This window comes from Heterodontus francisci, unplaced genomic scaffold (assembly GCF_036365525.1).
Source record: "Heterodontus francisci isolate sHetFra1 unplaced genomic scaffold, sHetFra1.hap1 HAP1_SCAFFOLD_1796, whole genome shotgun sequence".
In the NCBI taxonomy this organism is placed as follows: Eukaryota; Metazoa; Chordata; class Chondrichthyes; order Heterodontiformes; family Heterodontidae; genus Heterodontus; species Heterodontus francisci.
In genome coordinates, this window is record NW_027142085.1 from 17,121 (window position 1) to 38,328 (window position 21,208).

Genomic DNA, 21,208 nt, shown 5'->3' on the forward strand with positions numbered 1-21,208 from the left:
GCGCGGCCACAGTGAGCGCGGTCACAGTGAGCGCGCTCACACTGAGCGCAATCACAGTGAGCGCGGCCACAGTGAGCGCGGTCACAGTGAGCGCGGTCACAGTGAGCGCGGTCACTCTGAGCGCAAGCACAGTGAACGCAGTCACAGTGAGCAAGGTCACAGTGAACACGGTCACAGTCAGCACGGTCACAGTCAGCACGGTCACACTGAGCACGCTCACAGTGAACACAGTCACAGTGAGCAGGGTCACAGTGAGCAAGGTCACTGTGAACACCGTCACAGTGAACACAGTCACAGTGAGCACGGTCACAGTGAGCACGGTCACACTGAGCATGCTCACAGTGAACACAGTCACAGTGAGCACGGTCACAGTGAACACAGTCACAGTGAACACGGGCACGGTGCGCACGGTCACAGTGAGCGCGGTCACAGTGAGCGCGGTCACAGTGAGCGCGGCCACAGTGAGCACGGTCACAGTGAGCACGGTCACAGTGAGTAAGGTCACAGTGAGCATGGTCACAGTGAGCAAGGTCACAGTGAACACCGTCACAGTGAACACAGTCACAGTGAACACAGTCACAGTGAGCACGGTCACAGTGAGCAAGGTCACAGTGAGCATGGTCACAGTGAACACAGTTACAGTGAACACAGTCACAGTGAACATGGGCACAGTGAACACGTGCACAGTAAACACAGTCACAGCGAGCACGGTCACAGTGAGCAAGGTCACAGTGAGCACGGTCAGAGTGAACACAGTCACAGTGATCAAGGTCACAGTGAACACGGTCACAGGGAACACGGGCACAGTGAACACAGTCACAGTGAGCACGGTCACAGTGAGCAAGCTCATAGTGAACACGGTCACAGTGAACACAGTCACAGTGAGCACGGGCACACAGAGCACGGTCACAGTGAACACAGTCACAGTGAGCACGGTCATAGTGAACACAGTCACAGTGAGCACGATCACAGTGAGCAAGGTCACAGTGAACACGGTCACAGGGAACACGGGCACAGTGAACACAGTCACAGTGAACACAGTCACAGTGAGCACGCTCACAGTGAGCAAGGTCATAGTGAACACGGTCACAGTGAACACAGTCACAGTGAGCACGGGCACAAAGAGCACGGTCATAGTGAACACAGTCACAGTGAGCACGGTCACAGTGAACACGGTCACAGTGAGCACGGTAACAGTGAGCATGGTCACAGTGAGCACGGTCACAGTGAACACGGTCACAGTGAACACAGTCACACTGAGCACGGTCACGCTGAGCACGGTCACACTGAGCATGGTCACAATGAGCACGGTCACACTGAGCGCGGTCACAGTGAACGCGGTCACAGTGAGCGCATTCACAGTGAGCGCGGCCACAGTGAGCGCGGTCACAGTGAGCACGGCCACAGTGAGCGCATTCGCATGAGCGCGGCCACAGTGAGCGCGGCCACAGTGAGCGCGGCCACAGTGAGCGCGGCCACAGTGAGCACGGTCACAGTGAACACCGTCACAGGGAACACAGTCACAGTGAACACGGGCACAATGCACACAGTCACAGTGAGCACGGCCACAGTGAACACGGGCAAAGTGAACACGGGCACAGTGAGCACGGGCAAAGTGAACACGGGCAGAGTGAACACGGGCACAGTGAGCAAGGTCACAGTGAGCGCGGTCACACTGAGTGCATTCACAGTGAGCGCGGCCACAGTGAGCGTGGTCACAGTGAGCGCAATCACTGTGAGCACGGTCACACTGAGCACGGTCACACTGAGCACGGTCACAGTGAGCACGGTCACACTGAGCACGGTCACACTGAGCATGGTCACAGTGAGCAAGGTCACAGTGAGCGCGGTCACACTGAGCGCAATCACAGTGAGAGCGGCCACAGTGAGCGCGGTCACAGTGAGCAAGGTCACAGTGAGCACGGTCACAGTGAGCACGGTCACAGTGAGCACGGTCACACTGAGCGCAAGCACAGTGAGCGCGGCCACAGTGAGCGCGGCCACAGTGAGCGCGGTCACAGTGAGCAAGGTCACAGTGAACACGGTCACAGTGGGCATGGTCACAGTGAACACGGGGCACACTGAGCGCGGTCATAGTGAGCGCGGTCACAGTGCATGCATTCACAGTGAACGCGGTCACAGTGAGCGCGGTCACAGTGAACACCGTCACAGTAAACACGGGCACAGTAAACATAGTCACAGCGAGCACGGTCACAGTGAGCAAGGTCACAGTGAGCACGGTCAGAGTGAACACAGTCACAGTGAGCACGGTCACACTGGGCACGCTCACAGGGAACACGGGCACAGTGAACACGGTCACAGTGAGCACGGTCACAGTGAGCAAGGTCATAGTGAACACGGTCACAGTGAACACAGTCACAGTGAGCACGGGCACACAGAGCACGGTCATAGTGAACACAGTCACAGTGAGCACGGTCACAATGAACGCGGTCACATTGAACGCGGTCACAGTGAGCACGATCACAGTGAGCAAGGTCACAGTGAACACCGTCACAGGGAACACGGGCACAGTGAACACAGTCACAGTGAGCACGGTCACAGTGAACACGGTCACAGTGAGCACGGGCACACAGAGCACGGTCACACAGAGCACGGTCACAGTGAGCACGGTCACAGTGAACACGGTCACAGTGAGCACGGTCACAGTGAGCAAGGTCATAGTGAACACGGTCACAGTGAGCACGGGCACACAGAGCACGGGCACACAGAGCACGGTCACACAGAGCACGGTCACAGTGAGCACGGTCACACTGAGCACGGTCATACTGAGCACGGTCACAGTGAGCACGGTCACAGTGAGCACGGTCACACTGAGCACGGTCACACTGAGCACGGTCACAGTGAACGCAGTCACAGTGAACGCAGTCACAGTGAGCAAGGTCACTGTGAGCACGGGCAGCGTGAGCACGGGCAGCGTGAGCACGGGCACAGTGAACACGGGCAAAGTGAACACGGGCACAGTGAGCACGGGCAAAGTAAACACGGGCAGAGTGAACACGGGCACAGTGAGCAAGGTCACAGTGAGCGCGGTCACAGTGAACACGGTCACAGTGAGCACGGTCACTGTGAGCACGGTCACACTGAGCACGGTCACAGTGAGCGCGGCCACACTGAGCGCGGTCACACTGAGCGCGGTCACACTGAGCACGGTCACAGTGAGCGCGGTCACACTGAGTGAATTCACAGTGAGCGTGGTCACAGTGAGCGCAATCACTGTGAGCACGGTCACACTGAGCGCGGTCACACTGAGCGCGGTCACACTGAGCGCGGTCACACTGAGCGCGGTCACACTGAGCGCGGTCACAGTGAACACCATCACATTGAACACAGTCACATTGAACACAGTCACAGTGAGCACGGGCACAGTGAGCACGGTCACAGTGAGCGTGGTCACAGTGAACACCATCACAGTGAACACAGTCACATTGAACACAGTCACAGTGAGCACGGGCACAGTGAACACAGTCACAGTGAGCACGGTCACAGTGAGCAAGGTCACAGCGAACACGGTCACAGTGGGCATGGTCACAGTGAACACGGGGCACACGGAGCGCGGTCATAGTGAGCGCGGTCACAGTGCATGCATTCACAGTGAGCGCGGTCACACTGAGCACAGTCACACTGAGCACAGTCACACTGAGCACAGTCACAGTGAACACGGTCACAGTGAACACGGTCACAGTGAGCACGGTCACACTGAGCACGGTCACAGTGAACACCGTCACAGTAAATGCAGTTACAGTGATCACGGACACAGTGAACACACTCACAGTGAGCATGGTCACACTGAGCACGGTCACAGTGAACACGGTCACAGTGAACACAATCACAGTGAGCATGGTCACAGTGAGCAAAGTCACAGTGAGAACACGGGCACAGTGAACACGGGTACAGTGAGCACGGTCACACTGAGCATGGTCACAGTGAACATGGTCACAGTAAACGCAGTCACGGTGAGCATGGACACAGTGAACACACAGTGAGCACGGTCACACTGAGCACGGTCACAGTGAACACGGGCAACAGTGAGCACAGACACAGTGAGCACGGGGTACAGTGAGCACGGGCACAGTGAACACGGGCAGAGTGAGCACGGGCGCAGTGAACACGGACACAGTGAACACAGACACAGTGAACACGGGTACAGTGAGCACGGACACAGTGAGCACGGTCACAGTGAGCGCGGCCACAGAGAGCGCGGTCACAGTGAGCAAGGTCACAGTGAGCACGGTCACAGTGAGCACGGTCACAGTGAGCAAGGTCACAGTCAGCACGGTCACATTGAGCGCATGCACAGTGAGCGCGGCCACAGTGAGCGCGGCCACAGTGAGCGCGGCCACAGTGGGCGCGGCCACAGTGGGCGCGGCCACAGTGAGCGCGGCCACAGTGAGCGCGGTCACAGTGAGCAAGGTCACATTGAACACAGTCACATTGAACACAGTCACATTGAACACAGTCACAGTGAGCACGGGCACAGTGAACACAGTCACAGTGAGCACGGTCACAGTGAGCAAGGTCACAGTGAACACGGTCACAGTGGGCATGGTCACAGTGAACACGGGGCACACTGAGCGCGGTCATAGAGAGCGCGGTCACAGTGAATGCATTCACAGTGAACGCGGTCACAGTGAGCGCGGTCACACTGAGCACGGTCACAGTGAGCGCGGTCACACTGAGCACAGTCACAGTGAACACGGTCACAGTGAGCACGGTCACACTGAGCACGGTCACAGTGAACACCGTCACAGTAAACGCAGTTACAGTGATCACGGACACAGTGAACGCAGTCACAGTGAGCATGGTAACAGTGAACACGGTCACAGTGAACACAGTCACAGTGAGCACGATCACATTGAGCAAGATCACAGTGAACACGGTCACAGTGAACACAATCACAGTGAGCATGGTCACAGTGAGCAAAGTCACAGTGAGAACACGGGCACAGTGAACACGGGTACAGTGAGCACGGTCACACTGAGCACGGTCACAGTGAACATGGTCACAGTAAACGCAGTCACGGTGAGCACGGACACAGTGAACACACAGTGAGCACGGTCACACTGAGCACGGTCACAGTAAACACGGGCAACAGTGAGCACGGGGCGCAGTGAGCACGGGGCACAGTGAGCACGGGGCACAGTGAGCACGGGCACAGTGAACACGGGCACAGTGAACACGGGCACAGTGAACACGGGCAGAGTGAGCACGGGCGCAGTGAACACGGACACAGTGAACACAGACACAGTGAACACGGGTACAGTGAGCACGGACACAGTGGGCACAGTCACAGTGAACACGGGCACAGTGAGCACGGGCAAAGTGAACACGGGCAGAGTGAACATGGACACAGTGAACACGGGCACAGTGGGCACGGGCACAGTAAACACGGGCACACTGAGCACGGTCACAGTGAGCGCGGCCACAGTGAGCGCGGCCACAGTGAGCGCGGCCACAGTGAGCGCGGCCACAGTGAGCGCGGTCACAGTGAGCGCGGTCACAGTGAGCAAGGTCACAGTGAGCAAGGTCATAGTGAGCGCGGACACACTGAGCGCAAGCACAGTGAGCGCGGCCACAGTGAGCGCGGTCACAGTGAGCGCGGCCACAGTGAGCGCGGTCACACTGAGCGCAGTCACAGTGAACACACTCACAGTGAGCAAGATCACAGTGAACACGGGCACAGTGAACACAATCCCAGTGAGCACGGTCACAGTGAGCAAAGTCACAGTGAGAGCATGGGCACAGTGAACACGCGCACAGTGTGCAAAGTCACAATGAACACGGGTACAGTGAGCACGGACACAGTGAGCACGGACACAGTGGGCACGGGCACAGTAAACAAGGGCACAGTGAGCAAGGTCACAGTGAGCACGGTCACAGTGAGCACGGTCACAGTGAGCAAGGTCACACTGAGCGCAATCACAGTGAGCGCGGCCACAGTGAGCGCGGCCACAGTGAGCGCGGTCACACTGAGCGCAATCACAGTGAGCGCAATCACAGTGAGCGCGGCCACACTGAGCGCGGCCACACTGAGCACGGCCACACTGAGCACGGTCACAGTGAGCACGGTCACAGTGAGCGCGGCCACAGTGAACATGGTCACAGTGAGCATGGTCACAGTGGGCATGGTCACAGTGAGCACGGGGCACACTGAGCGCGGCCACAGTGAGCGCGGTCACAGTGAGCGCGGCCACAGTGAGCGCGGCCACAGTGAGCGCGGTCACAGTGAGCGCGGTCACAGTGAGCGCGGCCACAGTGAGCGCGGCCACAGTGAGCGCGGTCACAGTGAGCGCGGTCACAGTGAGCAAGGTCACAGTGAGCAAGGTCATAGTGAGCGCGGACACACTGAGCGCGGACACACTGAGCGCAAGCACAGTGAGCGCGGCCACAGTGAGCGCGGTCACAGTGAGCGCGGCCACAGTGAGCGCGGCCACAGTGAGCGCGGTCACACTGAGCGCAGTCACAGTGAACACACTCACAGTGAACACGGGCACAGTGAACACAATCCCAGTGAGCACGGTCACAGTGAGCAAAGTCACAGTGAGAGCACGGGCACAGTGAACACGCGCACAGTGTGCAAAGTCACAGTGAACACAGACACAATGAACATGGGTACAGTGAGCGCGGTCACAGTGAGCGCGGCCACAGTGAGCGCGGTCACACTGAGCGCGGTCACACTGAGCGCAGTCACAGTGAACACACTCACAGTGAACACGGGCACAGTGAACACAATCCCAGTGAGCACGGTCACAGTGAGCAAAGTCACAGTGAGAGCACGGGCACAGTGAACACGCGCACAGTGTGCAAAGTCACAGTGAACACAGACACAATGAACACGGGTACAGTGAGCAAGGTCACAGTGAGCACGGTCACACTGAGCGCGGTCACACTGAGCGCAATCACAGTGAGTTCGGCCACAGTGAGCGCGGCCACACTGAGCGCGGCCGCACTGAGCACGGTCACAGTGAGCGCAATCACAGTGAGCACGGCCACAGTGAGCACGGCCACGGTGAGCAAGGTCACGGTGAGCAAGGTCACATTGAACACAGTCACATTGAACACAGTCACGGTGAGAAAGGTCACAGTGAACATGGTCACAGTGAGCATGGTCACAGTGGGCATGGTCACAGTGAGCACGGGGCACACTGAGCGCGGTCACAGTGAGCGCGGTCACAGTGAGCGCGGTCACAGTGAGCAAGGTCACAGTGAGCGTGGTTACAGTGAACACCATCACAGTTAACACAGTCACATTGAATACAGTCACATGGAGCACGGACACAGTGGGCACAGTCACAGTGAACACGGGCACAGTGAGCTCGGACACAGTGGGCACGGGCACAGTGAACACGGGCACAGTGAGCTCGGACACAGTGGGCACGGGCACAGTGAACACGGGCATAGTGAGCAAAGTCACAGTGAACACGGACACAGTGAACACGGGTACAGTGAGCACGGACACAGTGGGCACAGTCACAGTGAACACGGGCACAGTGAGCATGGGCAAAGTGAACATGGGCACAGTGGGCACGGGCACAGTAAACACGGGCACACTGAGCACGGTCACAGTGAGCAAGGTCACAGTGAGAGCACGGGCACAGTGAACACGCGCACAGTGAGCAAAGTCACAGTGAACACAGACACAATGAACACGGGTACAGTGAGCAAGGACACAGTGGGCACGGGCACAGTAAACACGGGCACAGTGAGCAAGGTCACAGTGAGCACGGTCACAGTGAGCAAGGTCACAGTGAGCGCGGTCACACTGAGCGCAATCACAGTGAGCGCGGCCACAGTGAGCGCGGCCACAGTGAGCGCGGTCACACTGAGCGCAATCACAGTGAGCGCAGCCACACTGAGCGCGGCCACACTGAGCACGGCCACACTGAGCACGGTCACAGTGAGCAAGGTCACAGTGAGCGCGGTCACACTTTGCGCAAGCACAGTGAGCGCGGTCACAGTGAGCAAGGTCACAGTGAACACCATCACAGTTAACACAGTCACTTTGAATACAGTCACATGGAGCAGGGGCACAGTGAACACAGTCACAGTGAACACGGTCACAGTGAGCATGGTCACAGTGGGCATGGTCACAGTGAGCACGGGGCACACTGAGCGCGGTCATAGTGAACGCAGTCACAGTGCGCGCGGTCACAGTGAACGCATTCACAGTGAACGCGGTCACAGTGAGCACGGTCACACTGAGCACGGTCACAGTGAACACGGTCATAGTGAGCGTGGTCACAGTGAGCAAAGTCACAGTGAACACAGACACAGTGAACACAGACACAGTGAGCACAGACACAGTGAGCACGGACACAGTGAGCACGGACACAGTGGGCACAGTCACAGTGAACACGGGCACAGTGAGCAAAGTCACAGTGAACACGGACACAGTGAACACGGGTACAGTTAGCACGGACACAGTGGGCACAGTCACAGTGAACACGGGCACAGTGAGCACGTGCAAAGTGAACACGGGCACAGTGGGCACGGGCACAGTAAACACGGGCACACTGAGCACGGTCACAGTGAGCAAGGTCACAGTGAGCGCGGTCACACTGAGCGCAAGCACAGTGAGCGCGGCCACAGTGAGCGCGGTCACAGTGAGCGCGGTCACACTGAGCGCAGTCACACTGAGCGCAGTCACAGTGAACACACTCACAGCGAGCAAGATCACAGTGAACACGGCCACAGTGAACACAATCCCAGTGAGCACGGTCACAGTGAGCAAAGTCACAGTGAGAGCACGGGCACAGTGAGCAAAGTCACAGTGAACACAGACACAATGAACACGGGTACAGTGAGCACGGACACAGGGGGCACTGGCACAGTAAACACGGGCACAGTGAGCAAGGTCACAGTGAGCACGGTCACAATGAGCACGGTCACAGTGAGCGCGGTCACACTGAGCACGGCCACACTGAGCACGGTCACAGTGAGCAAGGTCACAGTGAGCACGGTCACAGTGAGCAAGGTCACAGTGAGCAAGGTCACAGTGAGCGCGGTCACACTTTGCGCAATCACAGTGAGCGCGGCCACAGTGAGCGCGGCCACACTGAGCGCAGTCACAGTGAACACACTCACAGCGAGCAAGATCACAGTGAACACGGGCACAGTGAACACAATCCCAGTGAGCACGGTCACAGTGAGCAAAGTCACAGTGAGAGCACGGGCACAGTAAACACGGGCACAGTGAGCAAGGTCACAGTGAGCACGGTCACAATGAGCACGGTCACAGTGAGCAAGGTCACACTGAGCGCAATCACAGTGAGCGCGGCCACACTGAGCGCGGCCACACTGAGCACGGCCACACTGAGCACGGTCACAGTGAGCAAGGTCACAGTGAGCAAGGTCACAGTGAGCGCGGTCACACTTTGCGCAATCACAGTGAGCGCGGCCACAGTGAGCGCGGCCACAGTGAGCGCGGTCACACTGAGTGCAATCACAGTGAGCGCGGCCACACTGAGCGCGGCCACACTGAGCACGGCCACACTGAGCACGGTCACAGTGAGCACGGTCACAGTGAGCACAATCACAGTGAGCGCGGCCACAGTGAGCAAGGTCACAGTGAACACCATCACAGTGAACACAGTCACACTGAACACAGTTACAGTGAGCAAGGTCACAGTGAACATGGTCACAGTGAGCATGGTCACAGTGGGCATGGTCACAGTGAGCACGGGGCACACTGAGCGCGGTCACACTTTGCGCAAGCACAGTGAGCGCGGCCACACTGAGCGCGGTCACAGTGAGCGCGGCCACAGTGAGCGCGGTCACACTGAGCGCAGTCACACTGAGCGCAGTCACACTGAGCGCAGTCACAGTGAACACACTCACAGCGAGCAAGATCACAGTGAACACGGCCACAGTGAACACAATCCCAGTGAGCACGGTCACAGTGAGCAAAGTCACAGTGAGAGCACGGGCACAGTGAGCAAAGTCACAGTGAACACAGACACAATGAACACGGGTACAGTGAGCACGGACACAGGGGGCACGGGCACAGTAAACACGGGCACAGTGAGCAAGGTCACAGTGAGCACGGTCACAGTGAGCACGGTCACAGTGAGCAAGGTCACAGTGAGCGCGGTCACACTGAGTGCAATCACAGTGAGCGCGGCCACAGTGAGCGCGGCCACAGTGAGCGCGGTCACACTGAGTGCAATCACAGTGAGCGCGGCCACACTGAGCGCGGCCACACTGAGCGCGGCCACACTGAGCACGGCCACACTGAGCACGGCCACACTGAGCACGGCCACAGTGAGCACGGTCACAGTGAGCACAATCACAGTGAGCGCGGCCACAGTGAGCAAGGTCACAGTGAGCAAGGTCACAGTGAACACCATCACAGTGAACACAGTCACATTGAACACAGTCACATTGAACACTGTTACAGTGAGCAAGGTCACAGTGAACATGGTCACAGTGAGCATGGTCACAGTGGGCATGGTCACAGTGAGCACGGGGCACACTGAGCGCGGTCACAGTGAGCGCGGTCACAGTGAGCAAGGTCACAGTGAGCAAGGTCACAGTGAGCGCGGTCACACTTTGCGCAAGCACAGTGAGCGCGGCCACACTGAGCGCGGTCACAGTGAGCAAGGTCACAGTGAACACCATCACAGTTAACACAGTAACATTGAATACAGTGACATGGAGCATGGGCACAGTGAACACAGTCACAGTGAACACGGTAACAGTGAGCATGGTCACAGTGGGCATGGTCACAGTGAGCACGGGGCACACTGAGCGCGGTCATAGTGAACGCAGTCACAGTGCGCGCGGTCACAGTGAACGCATTCACAGTGAACGCGGTCACAGTGAGCACGGTCACACTGAGCACGGTCACAGTGAACACGGTCATAGTGAGCATGGTCACAGTGAGCAAAGTCACAGTGAACACAGACACAGTGAACACAGACACAGTGAGCACGGACACAGTGAGCACGGACACAGTGAGCACGGACACAGTGGGCACAGTCACAGTGAACACGGGCACAGTGAGCACGGGCAAAGTGAACACGGGCACAGTGAACATGGACACAGTGAACACGGGCACAGTGGGCACGGGCACAGTAAACACGCGCACAGTGAGCAGTCACAGTGAACACAGACAAAGTGAACACGGGTACAGTGAGCACGGACACAGTGGGCACAGTCACAGTGAACATGGGCACAGTGAGCACGGACACAGTGGGCAAGGGCACAGTGAACACGGGCATAGTGAGCAAAGTCACAGTGAACACGGACACAGTGAACACGGGTACAGTGAGCACGGACACAGTGGGCACAGTCACAGTGAACACGGGCACAGTGAGCACGGGCAAAGTGAACATGGGCACAGTGGGCACGGGCACAGTAAACACGGGCACACTGAGCACGGTCACAGTGAGCAAGGTCACAGTGAGCGCGGTCACACTGAGCGCAAGCACAGTGAGCGCGGCCACAGTGAGCGCGGTCACAGTGAGCGCGGCCACAGTGAGCGCTGCCACAGTGAGCGCGGTCACACTGAGCGCAGTCACACTGAGCGCAGTCACACTGAGCGCAGTCACAGTGAACACACTCACAGCGAGCAAGATCACAGTGAACACGGGCACAGTGAACACAATCCCAGTGAGCACGGTCACAGTGAGCAAAGTCACAGTGAGAGCACGGGCACAGTGAACACGCGCACAGTGAGCAAAGTCACAGTGAACACAGACACAATGAACGCGGGTACAGTGAGCACGGACACAGTGGGCACGGGCACAGTAAACACGGGCACAGTGAGCACGGTCACAGTGAGCACGGTCACAGTGAGCACGGTCACAGTGAGCAAGGTCACAGTGAGCGCGGTCACACTGAGCGCAATCACAGTGAGTGCGGCCACAGTGAGTGCGGCCACAGTGAGCGCGGTCACACTGAGCGCAATCACAGTGAGCGCGGCCACACTGAGCGCGGCCACACTGAGCGCGGCCACACTGAGCACGGCCACACTGAGCACGGTCACAGTGAGCAAGGTCACAGTGAGCAAGGTCACAGTGAGCGCGGTCACACTTTGCGCAAGCATAGTGAGCGCGGCCACAGTGAGCGCGGCCACAGTGAGCGCGGCCACAGTGAGCGCGGTCACTGTGAGCAAGGTCACAGTGAACACCATCACAGTTAACACAGTCACATTGAATACAGTCACATGGAGCATGGGCACAGTGAACACAGTCACAGTGAACACGGTCACAGTGAGCATGGTCACAGTGGGCATGGTCACAGTGAGCACGGGGCACACTGAGCGCGGTCATAGTGAACGCGGTCACAGTGCGCGCGGTCACAGTGAACGCATTCACAGTGAACGCGGTCACAGTGAGCACGGTCACACCGAGCACGGTCACACTGAGCACGGTCACAGTGAACACGGTCATAGTGAGCGTGGTCACAGTGAGCAAAGTCACAGTGAACACAGACACAGTGAACACAGACACAGTGAGCACAGACACAGTGAGCACGGACACAGTGAGCACGGACACAGTGGGCACAGTCACAGTGAACATGGGCACAGTGAGCACGGGCAAAGTGAACACGGGCAGAGTGAACATGGGCACAGTGAACACGGGCACAGTAAACACGCGCACAGTGAGCAGTCACAGTGAACACAGACAAAGTGAACACGGGTACAGTGAGCACGGACACAGTGGGCACAGTCACAGTGAACACGGGCACAGTGAGCACGGTCACAGTGGGCACGGGCACAGTGAACACCATCACAGTTAACACAGTCACATTGAATACAGTCACAGTGAGCACGGGCACAGTGAGCATGGTCAGAGTGGGCATGGTCACAATGAGCACGGGGCACACTGAGTGCGGTCATAGTGAACGCGGTCACAGTGCGCGCGGTCACAGTGAACGCATTCACAGTGAGCGCGGTCACACTGAGCACGGTCACAGTGAACACGGTCATCGTGAGCAAGGTCACAGTGAGCAAAGTCACAGTGAACACAGACACAGTGAGCACAGACACAGTGAGCACGGACACAGTGAGCACGGACACAGTGGGCACAGTCACAGTGAACACGGGCACAGTGAGAACGGGCAAAGTGAACACGGGCAGAGTGAACATGGGCACAGTGAACATGGACACAGTGAACACGGGCACAGTGGGCACGGGCACAGTAAACACGCGCACAGTGAGCAAAGTCACAGTGAACACAGACAAAGTGAACATGGGTACAGTGAGCACGGACACAGTGGGCACAGTCACAGTGAACATGGGCACAGGGAGCACGGACACAGTGGGCATGGGCACAGTGAACACGGGCATAGTGAGCAAAGTCACAGTGAACACAGACACAGTGAATACGGACACAGTGGGCACGGGCACAGTGAACACGGGCATAGTGAGCAAAGTCACAGTGAAAACAGACACAGTGAATATGGACACAGTGAGCACGGTCACAGTGAACACGAGTATAGTGAGCACGGACACAGTGGGCACGGGCACAGTGAACACGCACATAGTGAGCAAAGTCACAATGAACACGGACACAGTGAATACGGACACAGTGAGCACGGGCACGGTGAACAAGGACACGGTGAACACGGGCACAGTGATCACGGACAGAGTGGGCACGGGCACAGTGAACACGGGCACAGTGAACACGGACACGGTGAACCCAGGCACACTGAGGACGGGCACAGTGAACACGGGCACAGTGAACACGGGCACAGTGAACACGGACACAGTGAACACGGGGGCAGTGAACACGGGCGCAGTGAACACGGGCAGAGTGAACATGGGCACAGTGAACACGCGCACAGTGAGCAAAGTCACAGTGAACACAGACACAGTGTACACGGGTACAGTGAGCACAGACACAGTGGGCACAGTCATAGTGAACACGGGCACAGTGAGCATGGGCAAAGTGAACACGGGCAGAGTGAACATGGGCAGAGTGAGCACGGGCGCAGTGAACATGGACACAGTGAACACGGGCATAGTGGGCACAGGCACAGTAAACACGCGCACAGTGAGCAAAGTCACAGTAAACACAGACACAGTGAACACGGGTACAGTGAGCACGGACACAGTGAACACAGACACAGTGAACACAGACACAGTGAACACGGGTACAGTGGGCACAGTCACAGTGAACACGGGCACAGTGAGCACGGTCACAGTGGGCACGGGCACAGTGAATACGGACACAGTGGGCACGGGCACAGTGAACACGGGCATAGTGAGCAAAGTCACAGTGAACACAGACACAGTGAATACGGACACAGTGAGCACGGTCACAGTGAACACGGGTACAGTGAGCACGGACACAGTGGGCACGGGCACAGTGAACACGAGCATAGTGAGCAAAGTCACAGTGAACACAGACACAGTGAATACGGACACAGTGAGCACGGTCACAGTGAACATGGTCACAGTAAACGCAGTCACGGTGAGCACAGACACAGTGAACACACTCACAGTGAGCACGGTCACACTGAGCACTGTCACAGTGAACACGGGTACAGTGAGCACGGACACAGTGAGCACGGGGCACAGTGAGCACGGGCACAGTGAACACGGGCAGAGTGAACATGGGCAGAGTGAGCACGAGCGCAGTGAACATGGACACAGTGAACACGGGCATAGTGGGCACGGGCACAGTAAACACGCGCACAGTGAGCAAAGTCACAGTGAACACAGACACAGTGAACACGGGTACAGTGAGCACGGACACAGTGGGCACAGTCACAGTGAACACGGGCACAGTGAGCAAAGTCACAGTGAACACAGACACAGTGAGCACGGACACAGTGAGCACGGACACAGTGGGCACGGTCACAGTGAACACGGGCACAGTGAGAACGGGCAAAGTGAACACGGGCAGAGTGAACATGGGCACAGTGAACATGGACACAGTGAACACGGGCACAGTGGGCACGGGCACAGTAAACACATGCACAGTGAGCAAAGTCACAGTGAACACAGACAAAGTGAACATGGGTACAGTGAGCACGGACACAGTGGGCACAGTCACAGTGAACATGGGCACAGGGAGCACGGACACAGTGGGCATGGGCACAGTGAACACGGGCATAGTGAGCAAAGTCACAGTGAACACAGACACAGTGAATACGGACACAGTGGGCACGGGCACAGTGAACACGGGCATAGTGAGCAAAGTCACAGTGAACACAGACACAGTGAATATGGACACAGTGAGCACGGTCACAGTGAACACGGGTATAGTGAGCACGGACACAGTGGGCACGGGCACAGTGAACACGCGCATAGTGAGCAAAGTCACAATGAACACGGGCACGGTGAACAAGGACACGGTGAACACGGGCACAGTGATCACGGACAGAGTGGGCACGGGCACAGTGAACACGGGCACAGTGAACTCGGGCACAGTGAACACGGACACGGTGAACCCAGGCACACTGAGGACGGGCACAGTGAACACGGGCACAGTGAACACGGGCACAGTGAACACTGACACAGTGAACACGGGCGCAGTGAACACGGGCAGAGTGAACATGGGCACAGTGAACACGCGCACAGTGAGCAAAGTCACAGTGAACACAGACACAGTGTGCACGGGTACAGTGAGCACGGACACAGTGGGCACAGTCACAGTGAACACGGGCACAGTGAGCATGGGCAAAGTGAACACGGGCAGAGTGAACATGGGCAGAGTGAGCACGGGCGCAGTGAACATGGACACAGTGAACACGGGCATAGTGGGCACAGGCACAGTAAACACGCGCACAGTGAGCAAAGTCACTGTGAACACAGACACAGTGAACACGGGTACAGTGAGCACAGACACAGTGAACACAGACACAGTGAACACGGGTACAGTGGGCACAGTCACAGTGAACACGGGCACAGTGAGCACAGTCACAGTGGGCACGGGCACAGTGAACACGGACACAGTGGGCACGGGCACAGTGAACACGAGCATAGTGAGCAAAGTCACAGTGAACACAGACACAGTGAATACGGACACAGTGAGCACGGTCACAGTGAACATGGTCACAGTAAACGCAGTCACGGTGAGCACGGACACAGTGAACACACTCACAGTGAGCACGGTCACACTGAGCACTGTCACAGTGAACACGGGTACAGTGAGCACGGACACAGTGAGCACGGGGCACAGTGAGCACGGGCACAGTGAACACGGGCAGAGTGAACATGGGCAGAGTGAGCACGAGCGCAGTGAACATGGACACAGTGAACACGGGCATAGTGGGCACGGGCACAGTAAACACGCGCACAGTGAGCAAAGTCACAGTGAACACAGACACAGTGAACACGGGTACAGTGAGCACGGACACAGTGGGCACAGTCACAGTGAACACGGGCACAATGAGCACGGGCAAAGTGAACACGGGCAGAGTGAACACGGGCAGAGTGAACATGGGCACAGTGAACACACGCACAGTGAGCAAAGTCACAGTGAACACAGACACAGTGAACACAGACACTGTGAGCACGGACACAGTGGGCACAGTCACAGTGAACACGGGCACAGTGAGCACGGGCAAAGTGAACACGGGCAGAGTGAACATGGACACAGTGAACATGGGCACAGTGGGCACGGGCACAGTGGGCACGGGCACAGTAAACACGCGCACAGTGAGCAAAGTCACAGTGAACACAGACAAAGTGAACACGGGTACAGTGAGCACGGGTACAGTGGGCACAGTCACAGTGAACACGGCCACAGTGAGCACGGACACAGTGGGCACGGGCACAGTGAACACGGGCATAGTGAGCAAAGTCACAGTGAACACAGACACAGTGAATACGGACACAGTGGGCACGGGCACAGTGAACACGGGCATAGTGAGCAAAGTCACAGTGAACACAGACACAGTGAATACGGACACAGTGAGCACGGTCACAGTGAACACGGGTACAGTGAGCACGGACACAGTGGGCACGGGCACAGTGAACACGAGCATAGTGAGCAAAGTCACAGTGAACACAGACACAGTGAATACGGACACAGTGAGCACGGGCACGGTGAACACGGACACGGTGATCACGGACAGAGTGGGCACGGGCACAGTGAACACGGGCACAGTGAACACGGGCACACTGAGGATGGGCGCAGTGAACACGGGCAGAGTGAACACGGGCAGAGTGAACACGGGGGCAGTGAACACGGGCAGAGTGAACACGGGCACAGTGAACACGGACACAGTGAACACGGGGGCAGTGAACACGGGCAGAGTGAACACGGGCAGAGTGAACACGGGCACAGTGAACATGGACACAGTGAACACGGGCACAGTGAACACGGGCACAGTGAACATGGGCACAGTGAACACGGGCAGAGTGAACATGGGGGCAGTGAATATGGGCACAGTGAACATGGGCACAGTGAACACGGGCAGAGTGAACACGGGGGGCAGTGAACATGGGCACAGTGAACATGGGCACAGTGAACACAGGCAGAGTGAACACGGGCACAGTGAACACGGGCACAGTGAACACGGGGGCAGTGAACATGGGCACAGTGAACGTGGGCACAGTGAACACGAGCACAGTGAACATGGGCAGAGTGAACACGGGGACAGTGAACATGGGCACAGTGAACATGGGCAGAGTGAACATGGGGGCAGTGAACATGGGCACAGTGAACACGGGCAGTGTGAACACAGGCACAGTGAGCACGGGCACAGTGAACACGGGCAGTATGAGCACGGGCAGAGTGAACACGGGCAGAGTGAACACGGGCACAGTGAGCACGGGCACAGTGAACACGGGCAGTGTGAGCACGGGCAGAGTGAACACGGGCACAGTGAACACGGGCACAGTGAACATGGGCACAGTGAACACGGGCAGAGTGAACATGGGGGCAGTGAATATGGGCACAGTGAACATGGGCACAGTGAACACGGGCAGTGTGAACACGGGCACACTGCGCACTGTGTCTTTCAGCCTCTCCTTGATTTTGACTGTTTTTTTTTTGAGATTCTGACCTCGAGGACTGTCGAGCCAATCACACAGGCCAGCGGGTTCCCTCCGAACGTGTTGAAGTTCAGCGACTCGGCCAATGAGGCAATAATGTCTGGAAAACATCGTCAAGTGGAATGGGGTCAGAGCAAAGTTTTCTGGCGTTGATGCAGCAATGAAACAATCACATGGAGTATACACAGAACCCAGAGTCCTGAAGCAATACATCCTATTCTTCAATGCACTCTCTGTCCAGGCACACCAACCATGGCTGCAGTCATGATTCTCTGCATGTCAGCTTCTCTCTCCCCTGCCCTCCTGCCACTTCCCTCCCCTCCCCTCTCCTCTCCACTCATTCCCTCCCCTCCCACCAATCCCCTCCATTCCCCTCCTGCCACGTCCCCTCTGCTCCCTCCCCTTCCTCCCCTCCCCACCCCAATCCTCCAATGTATTTCCAGGGGCAGATGAGGTGATGCTAGATTGCTCATGTGGGGACAAGTTTGCCCAACTGAGGAGTGAGGGCTGACGCCTGCTTTCTCTGACCCCGCCCATCCCCCCTTCCCTATCCCAAGAAGGTCTAGGACTTCCCTGTCTTGGAGGGAGGGGTTATTACTCCATCTCTTATAGGTCAGCTCCGTCTGGTCAAACCCTGACCTTTGAACTCACCTGGCGTGGTAACCACGGCAGCCATTGGAAACCCATTGCCAATTCCCTTTGCCATGGTAACGATATCTGGTTTCACTCCATGCGTCTGGAAACCCCAGTAATGGCTTCCTAAGCGGCCGAACCCAGTTTGAACCTGTGAAAGACATTGAAGGAATCATGGGTCAGTTTGACATCCATTCACAAATTTTCCTCCCCCACCCATTGCCCCCCACCCATTGCCCCCATCCATTGCCCCCATCCATTGCCTCCCACCCATTGCCCCCTGCCCATTGCCCCCATCCATTGCCCGCCGCCCATTGCCCCCCGCCCATTGCCCCCCGCCCATTGCCCCCACCCATTGCCCACCACCCATTGCCCCCTGCCCATTGCCCCATCCATTTCCCGCTGCCCATTGCCCCCACCCATTGCCCCCCGCCCATTGCCCCCATCCATTGCCCCCTGCCCATTGCCCCCCGCCCATTGCCCCCCGCCCATTGCCCCCACCCATTGCCCCCCGCCCCTTGCCCCCCACCCATTGCCTCTGCCCATTGCACCCCGCCCATTGCCCCCATCCATTGCCCCACCGCCCATTGCCCCCCGCCCATTGCCCCCCACCATTTGCACCCCACCCATTGCTCCCATCCATTGCCCCCACCCATTGCCCCCCCGCCCATTTCCCCCATCCATTGCCCCTGCCCATTGCCCCCATCCATTGCCCCCACCCATTGCCCCCCGCCCTTTGCCCCCTGCCCATTGCCCCATCCAATGCCCCACCACCCATTGCCCCCCGCCCATTGCCCCCCACCATTTGCACCCCACCCATTGCCCCCATCCATTGCCCCCCTCCCATTGCCCCCCACCCATTGCCCCCCACCCATTGCCCCCCGCCCATTGCCCCCATCCATTGCCGCCCGCCCATTGCCCCCGCCCATTGCCACCTGCCCATTGCCCCATCCATTGCCCCCATCCATTGCCCCCCACCCATTGCACCCCGCCCATTGCCCCTATCCATTGCCCCTATCCATTGCCCCTGCTCATTGCCCCCCGCCCATTGCACCCCGCCCATTGCAACCGCCCATTGCCCCCATCCATTGCCCCATCCATTGCCCCCCGCCCATTGCACCCCGCCCATTGCCGCCATCCATTGCCCCTCGTCCATTGCCCCCCATCCATTGCCCCCCGCCCATTGCCCCCCATCCATTGCCCCAATCCATTGCCCCCCGCCCATTGCCCCCCACCCATTGCACCCCGTCCATTGTCCCCTTCCCATTTCCCTCCCACCCATTTCCCTTCTCTCCCTCTCGCCTGGTTCCCCTCACCATCCACAAATAGTGCTTGATGCTGGATTAATTGTTATGTTACCTGTGAGTGAATGTTTTTTTGTTAACCAAAGGGATGTTGGGAAAAGCTGGTGAAATGGAGTGAGGTCATAGATCAACCTGTTAATCTGTACACAGTAAACAGGAATGAACTAGAGGAGCAGTTCACCTGTTGGATGATGTTCATTGAGGGAAAAATGTTGATCCTGGATCCTGGAAGAGTTCCTACTCTCCGAACAGAGACACAGGATTAAAGGCCTATACGTTTTCCAAAAAATTCTTATCTTCTTAGGAAAATCACAGCAAAACCTTTGAGTTCCCAACAGAATCCTCTGCAGAATTCTCAACTCCAGGAATCTTTTCAATCACAGTCCGTCTAATATCCGCAGTGCCATGTTCTCCTTAATAAGCCCAGAATTCCAAACACATGGAAAACACAGGGATGACCCAGTCTGACTCTCACCTCATCAGATATGTACAATCCTCCTCTTTCTCGGATCATCTCACTCGCCTCCTTCAGAAATCCTTTGGGATATTGGACAGTCCCATTCACACCCTGTCAGAATACAATCCAAAAACTTACAGCATCTGCTCACGATCCCAGACCAGAGAACAAACAGGGGATAGAGGATAGGGGATAGGGGATAGGGGATAGAGGATAAAGGATAGGGGATAGAGGACAGGGGAAAGGGGATAGAGGATAGGGGATAGGGGTTGAGGATAGGGGATAGGGGATAGGGGATAGAGGATAGAGGATAGAGGATAGGGGATAGAGGATAGAGGATAGAGGATAGAGGATAGGGATAGAGGACAGGGGAAAGGGGATAGAGGATAGGGGATAGGGGTTGGAGGATAGGGGATAGGGGATAGGGGATAGAGGATAGAGGATAGAGGATAGAGGATAGGGGATAGAGGATAGGGGATAGAGGATAGAGGATAGAGGATAGGAGATAGGGGATAGAGGATAGAGGATAGAGGATAGGGGATAGGGGATAGAGGATAGAGGATAGAGGATAGAGGATAGGGGATAGAGGATAGAGGATAGAGGATAGGGGATAGGGGATAGAGGATAGAGGATGGAGGATAGAGGATAGGGGATAGGGGATAGAGGATAGAGGATAGAGGATAGGGGATAGGGGATAGAGGATAGAGGATAGAGGATAGGGGATAGGGGATAGAGGATAGAGGATAGAGGATAGGGGATAGGGGATAGAGGATAGAGGATAGAGGATAGAGGATAGGGGATAGAGGATAGGGGAAAGGGGATAGAGGATAGGGGATAGGGGATAGG

General features: G+C 57.2%; 1 protein-coding gene across 1 annotated transcript in view; it reads right to left on the reverse strand.

Moving 5' to 3' along the window:
• Nucleotides 1-20,473, reverse strand: part of LOC137366513 (alanine--glyoxylate aminotransferase 2, mitochondrial-like) — a gene marked incomplete at both ends in the record, with an annotated part of 31,484 nt that extends 11,011 nt beyond the window's left edge. The window contains 3 exons of the mRNA XM_068028307.1: nt 17,980-18,068; nt 18,620-18,752; nt 20,381-20,473. Coding sequence (XP_067884408.1) covers nt 17,980-18,068; nt 18,620-18,752; nt 20,381-20,473 — 315 coding nt within the window. The remainder of the gene's footprint in view (nt 1-17,979; nt 18,069-18,619; nt 18,753-20,380) is intronic.
• Nucleotides 20,474-21,208: the final 735 nt, after the last annotated feature.